This window comes from Plectropomus leopardus, unplaced genomic scaffold (genome assembly GCF_008729295.1).
Source record: "Plectropomus leopardus isolate mb unplaced genomic scaffold, YSFRI_Pleo_2.0 unplaced_scaffold3801, whole genome shotgun sequence".
Taxonomy (NCBI): domain Eukaryota; kingdom Metazoa; phylum Chordata; class Actinopteri; order Perciformes; family Serranidae; genus Plectropomus; species Plectropomus leopardus.
In genome coordinates, this window is record NW_024641584.1 from 1 (window position 1) to 6633 (window position 6633).

At 39.8% G+C, this 6633-nt stretch overlaps 1 protein-coding gene across 1 annotated transcript; it reads left to right on the plus strand.

Annotated features, from left to right (window-relative positions):
* Positions 1 to 539: 539 nt before the first annotated feature.
* On the plus strand, positions 540 to 6577 carry rad23aa (RAD23 homolog A, nucleotide excision repair protein a). The gene is made up of 8 exons (XM_042482086.1): positions 540 to 755; positions 850 to 1052; positions 1620 to 1663; positions 3302 to 3429; positions 4157 to 4244; positions 5330 to 5460; positions 5746 to 5907; positions 6330 to 6577. The coding sequence occupies exons 1-8, from the start codon at positions 555 to 557 to the stop codon at positions 6441 to 6443; spliced, it is 1071 nt and encodes a 356-aa protein (XP_042338020.1). The 5' UTR covers positions 540 to 554; the 3' UTR covers positions 6444 to 6577.
* Positions 6578 to 6633: the final 56 nt, after the last annotated feature.

Here is a 6633-nt window from a genome sequence, read left to right on the forward strand (position 1 = left end):
TATTATTATTATTATATTTATATTAAATTAATATATTAGTACTTATTATATTATATTATTATATTTTTTTTTTCCCTCTGACGGTAGTGTCCGTCCCACCTGATGGACGGGCGAAAATGTGAAAATCCAATGATCATGTCAGTTGTAATAGTTGCTGGCTGTGATAAATCATTTGATTTTGACAATTAAAATAAATATATATATAAGGCTTATCGCTATTTATTCATTAGGACCAAAGCCTTTGTATATGGGGCATCCACTCTACCAGGTGAGCTACTGGGCGCCCCACTTTTAGCAATTTTTAAAGAAAACATGCTCGTTTTATATTTGTAAAATATTTTTGTGAGTTTGGAAATTTTTTTTGTATTTATGGAAGTCGCTTTACAGATTATACATTTATTTTTTTTGTCTTTGCCACACAAATGATTATTAAACACGTCTCTGCATAGTCGAATATCGAGGTCCACAAAGAAACCTCCAGGGATCAAAGAGGTGAATGAAAGACGTCTATGGGTATTATGCATAGGAATAAAAGCATTAGGAAGCGTGTTTTCATGTCGGTGGCTATTTACGATCAATATCTTGTATATCAGGTGAAGGCCTTGAAAGAGAAGATAGAAGCAGAAAGAGGAAAAGACAACTTTCCTGTATCTGGGCAGAAGCTCATATACGCCGGAAAAATCCTGCAAGATGAAAAACCTATTAAAGAGTACAACATCGATGAGAAGAGCTTTGTTGTAGTGATGGTTTCAAAGGTGAGACGGTGGTATCTGAACTTTTCTGAGCTCATCTATATTTTCATTATTAAGTTGCGCCTTCTAACAGCAGCTTCTTTTGAAATGGCTAAAGGCTAAACCCGCAGCTGCCGCCTCGCCTCCGGCCTCAGAGGCACCCAAACCCCCTGTACAGGACTCTGGCTCCACATCAACAGCTGTCCCGGCCGCAGCCCCGGCCCCAGCCCCGGCCCCAACCCCAGCAGCTGTCCCCACTCCCTCCGAGGAGGCCAAAGAGGAGCCAAGTGCCGCAGCCACAGAACCGCAACAACCAGCCAGGTACAACCCGCCTGTTAAACAGCATATAATGTCGTTTAAATGATTTATTTTGGTGTCCTGGAGAGAGCCGGGAGTATTGCTGGGTTAATTATTTGTTTGAATCCGCAAAAATGTATAAATGAAATTGTAGGCTGTTATTTGACGAACGTGAATGGAAACTTGTTGTGTTCACGCTAGACAAAGGATGGATTTTTGTTTTAGAAAGAAACTTCACTGATTTGGGACTTCTTTGCAAGTGAAATATTTACAGCAGATTTTGTTTTCCCTGCTCTACTTAAAACGAACCGAGCCGTGAATTCTGTGAACCGTTACCATTCTGTCAACCTACATGCAGAATATATGGAGTATGTGGTTCAGTCAGTGGTTACCATTCGAGACAGATTTAACCTCCATTCACTTAAATATCTAAACAAGGATTTTCATATCAACACAGTAAGTAATCTATAATGTGGCACATTATTTGATTAATGGATAACTAATTTCAGTTGTCACCAGTGTCTGCTGCTCTGCTCATCACCTTAAAGTGACATTAATGTTGTTGTCGTTTGTCACCTTTGTGTCGTGTAGCTCCAGCGGCGGGGGTCAGGGCCTGGACGCCTCCTCAGCGCTCGGTATGAAACACATGACTTGCACGCTGTGCAGTAGCTGCTCCCTGTTGTTGAATGTAAAATTTCAGACAGTTAAACAAAATTATAAATACAAACCCCAATTCCAATGAAGTTGGGAAGTTGTGTAAAACATACATAAAAACAGAATACAATGATTTGCAAATCCCTTTCAACCTATATTCAATTGAATACACTACAAAGACGAGATATTTAATGTTCAAACTGATAAACTTTATTGTTTTTTGGCAAATATTCACTCATTTTGATTTGATGCCTTCAACAAGTTCCAAAGAAGCTTTGAACATTAAATATCTGGTCTTTGTAGTGTATTCGTTTGAATATAGGTTGAAAAGGATTTGCAAATTATTGTATTCTGTTTTCATTTACGTTTTAAACAACGTCCCTGTTTCGTTGGAATTGGGGTTCGTAGATTAATATCACAGCAGTAAAGGTGTTGTTGTGTAAAACTTGTGTCATTTTATTTGCGGTGCCAGAAATTGTTGGTGCTGTGAGTCAGTCTTCACAGGCTGCAGTGAGATACATACTGTTTCTATATTTAGGCTGCGACAAAAGCGCGCCGTCCCTTATTGTGGTACCACAGAGAGCCATGGGGATTCCTGTCGGGTCCACTCAGAGATCATATACTCACCTATAGAGAATTTAATGCAGTCCTGCTGCTATTTAGGGCCAATGTTATGAACTGTGTGTATGATTTAAAGGTTCACTTCTTTGCTTATTTCTCATATTTGTTGTCTGACCTTTAAATAGGACAAGTCACTCCTCAGTGGTGACTTCAGGCTTAGTGACTCTATTTCTATAGTAATATAAACCTTGAAAACAACAATCTTTTTTTCTCCAATTATTTTCAGTTGGTTGTTTTATGTTGATTTTTGAGTAAGAAAGTTAAGAATAATATTTAATTTGTTTTGTTCTTTTTTTATTTTGTTTTATTTTGTTGGTAGTTGCCTGATTAATTAGTGAATTCATTTTTATCTTTCATTACTTATATTAATGTAGTTTCATTTTTGTATTGCCATTAACATTTGTAGTTTTTTTTTTTATTTGTTCACTTATTGATTTTATTGATTATTATTGATTTTATCACTGTTACGTTGTCTTGGACCCCAGGAAGACTAGTTTGTGACCGAGGCGTCAGCTCATGGGAATCCTCATAATAAACAATAAATAAGGAGTTATCCAGCATGGTGAATTTATATGCATATATGTGTCCCCAGCCAGCAGCTGGCGTCAGGTGCAGTCAGGTTCGTGTCTACCTCCGTCACAGCAAAAACATTTATCTTAAACTTCATTTTTTAAAACTGATTCAGAAAATGCCTCCACATGTGCTCTGCAGAGGAGCTACAGCTGGTAGTTTCCAAATGAATGGATTTCAATTTGAAATATGCAGTCCAATCATTTAAGAACAAAACAACACATTTCTGTAAGGTTTGTAATGTAAAGTGCTATATTTAAAAAAAAAAAAAAAAGCCCAAAAGTTGGGAACTTAATATATAAGATACTTAAGATGACGAGTAATTAGAAAAACAATTTACTGTTTGTTTCCTTTTGACCATCGGCATCAAGATGTAACTTTGCAAATACACAAAATGTGCAGCGTTAGTAAGTTGTGTGTGTTTTCAGTGACTGGAGCCGAGTACGAGGCCATGCTCACAGAGATCATGTCTATGGGCTACGAAAGGGAGCGAGTGGTGGCCGCACTACGGGCCAGTTTCAACAACCCCCACAGAGCTGTGGAGTACCTCCTCAATGTGAGTCTCACACACGTTTTATATCACAAATTACATCTGAAAAGCAGAAATAACTAGAGGAGACATCCGAAGGACAAAGTGTTATCTTGCAATGTTAAGGAAAGTGAAAAATTATCTGTGTATTTACCTTAGAATTTGGATCCGCTCCAAAAATTGAATGATTTCTTCCTCGGCCCAGGCTGCACCCATCCACCAAGTTTTCTGAAAATCAGGCCTGTAGTTTTTTGTAATCCTGCAGACAAAAACCAAAAACCAGATAAAAGTCCCACATTGTCACAATCAATGTTGCTGCTAATCATTGACATATCCCAGACTGTCAGCAGGAAAAAAGAAAAAAAAATCGACTTTGCATGTAATATATTGAAAATAATTAAAAAAAATTTCATCTTAAAACATAGTGGCATCATGACAAAGGCCTGTCATTTAAAGGGTTAAAATTCTGAACATTAATGAGTATTTGATAGTTATGATTAAGACTGATGAACTCAATGAAAGTAGGAAATAATATTTACATATAATATTTTAAGCACATTTTGTGTGTTGAGTGATGCGAGTGTGTGATATTAAAGTTGAGGGTTACAGTACGTGTAAATACTCTAACGGGAGCCAAATGATCATTTAGCAGCTGACCTCAGTGACTGCAACTCTATTTTAATCTGTGTGTGTGTGTGTTTGGGCATCGTGCAGACAGTGTGTGTGATTGACGGCTGTATTGTTGTGTTTGCAGGGTATCCCCAGCAGCCCGGTCCAGGAGAGTAATCCCCCGGCCCAGGCCCCCGCGTCTGGACCCACAGAAGCCCCGTCTCTAGCAGAGGGTGAGGCACGCAACGCACTCCAGTACAAAAATACATGCAGTCAGTATGTCTGTCTCACATGAAAACAGAACCAGAGGGTGCTAGTATCCATGCTGCAAAGTCTGAAGGAGGCCGTGACATTTACTGATAAATCACAATAGTTTTATGATGAATCATCACCTGCCAGTGACTCTGTGACTCATCAGTCACGGGATGTGTCTGTCGAGGTCGTGTGTACACTGTTGTTAGACCTTTTAGTCGCCACCCAACATTTAGCTTTGATTTCTCACGCTGTGGAGATTTTCTGTCTCGTATTTTGATTTGATTAAGGCATTTTGTTTAGTACGATGAGAGCTGCAACAATTACTCAATAATTGATAGGTCGATAATTTTTTTTTCTTTCTAATTTATGTTAATTCTCAAAAGAGAGTAGTTTTTTTGGTTTGGTTTGTTTGTCAGCAGGATAACAGAAAAACTTCAGGCCCAGTTTTCGTGAAACTTGCTGGAGGGATGCAGCATGAGGCAAAGAAGAGCCGATTCACATAGCAAATACACTATTTTCTTTCTCACTTTCAAAACATTACAAAATACAATATGTAGCCTTAGAGAGACCTTACAGAGAAATACCAAACATTTGATGGTTTCAGGTTCTTTTAAAAACGAACCTGACTTTTTAAAAAAAGTACACTTGCAAACTTTTTTAGGCGGCTAACTAATCTTGGCAGCGTTTGCTCAGCTCTGCTCCATTTCAATGTACGTGATTTTCTACACAGGTGTCATTGTAAATAAACTTTGGATACTGTCGATAGTAAATTGAATGTAAACAGAACGAGACGTTTGATGACATCACCACATACGCTGTTTCATGCTGATGTTTAAAGCACCTCTGAAAACACAAAGTAGCAGCTACACTCAGCTCGGTCTGGCCTTCATACGCGAGTTCAGCGTGAAACAGCAGAAAATTAATTTTTGCAGAGTGATGAGGAAGACACGTAGAGAAGATTTCTAAAGATATATAAAGATTTGTAAAGATTTATCTATGTGATGTGAAAGATTTAATTGTGAAAGATTAAATTCCCTCTCACATTACCGGTTCTTGTCTCCAGGAGAGAACCCACTTGCATTCCTGCGCACTCAGCCTCAGTTCCTGCACATGAGACAGGCCATCCAGCAGAACCCGGCGATGCTACCAGCTCTGCTCCAGCAGCTAGGCAGAGAGAACCCTCAGCTCCTACAGGTAACCCTCAGCTCCTACAGGTAACCCTCAGCTCCTACAGGTAACCCTCAGCTCCTACAGGTAACCCTCAGCTCCTACAGGTAACCCTCAGCTCCTACAGGTAACCCTCAAGTCATAAACTTAATTCGAAGTAAAAGTCTTAAAAAGTCGAAAATGTGTTTTTGCACAGGAACGCTGGTCAAACCGGACTCACCTGGATTTAGTTTGGTTTACAAATTCATGTTTTTGTTCACTCAAAGTCTTCATTTGTCAGATAATAAACTTTACCTCCGTCTTCTCCTGCAGCAAATCAGTCAGCATCAGGAGCTCTTCATCCAGATGCTGAACGAGCCGGTGGGAGAGGGAGGAGAGGCGCCGGAGGTGGGAGAGATGGGAGCAGCGGGGGAGGAGGGCGCGCCCGTCAACTACATCCAGGTTACACCTCAGGAGAAGGAAGCGATCGAAAGGGTGAGTCACCGACGAGTCTTTGAATTTTAGAAACAGAAACAGAAATTAAAATATATAATATCAAAAATATATATGAGCCTTTATTTAATCAGGTAAATGTTATTTGTAAACACATACACATTATTTTTAAACAATCATAAATTCTAATAAAGCAATATAATACAACAGTGAGTCAATTAAAACAAGTGAAAAAAAAAAATTAAAATACCAAGAAAACACAGATGAAAAACCAGTTTTTCCATTTTCTGAAATCGGATTCTGAATTTTTATTTTTGATGATGAAATTAAAATGAAATAAGTAGTTGTATTTTGTTTTTTTTTGTCAGGCCTAAAAGTACTCTGACCAGAATAGATACTAAAAATTCATTTTTTCTGTTAATTAAGAAATAAAAAGTTTCTGCTCTGTTTTTCTGTCGGCACAGTTAAAAGCGTTGGGTTTCCCCGAGGCGCTGGTGATCCAGGCCTATTTCGCCTGCGAGAAGAACGAGAACCTGGCGGCCAACTTCCTCCTGAACCAGGGACTGGAGGACGACTGAGCGGCGCCGCCTCCCTGCTTCTCCCCCCTGCCTCCCCCCCTTCAGCTCAGCGGAAAGACTGCACCCCCGATTTACTGTACAGACACCGACCTCGGCTCCGCCCGGCGGGAGGGGAGGACGGGGGAGAGCGGGCGGGGGGGCGGGACGGGGCGGGGCGAGTGAAAAGTACACAAAGTGGAGGTTGTGTGCG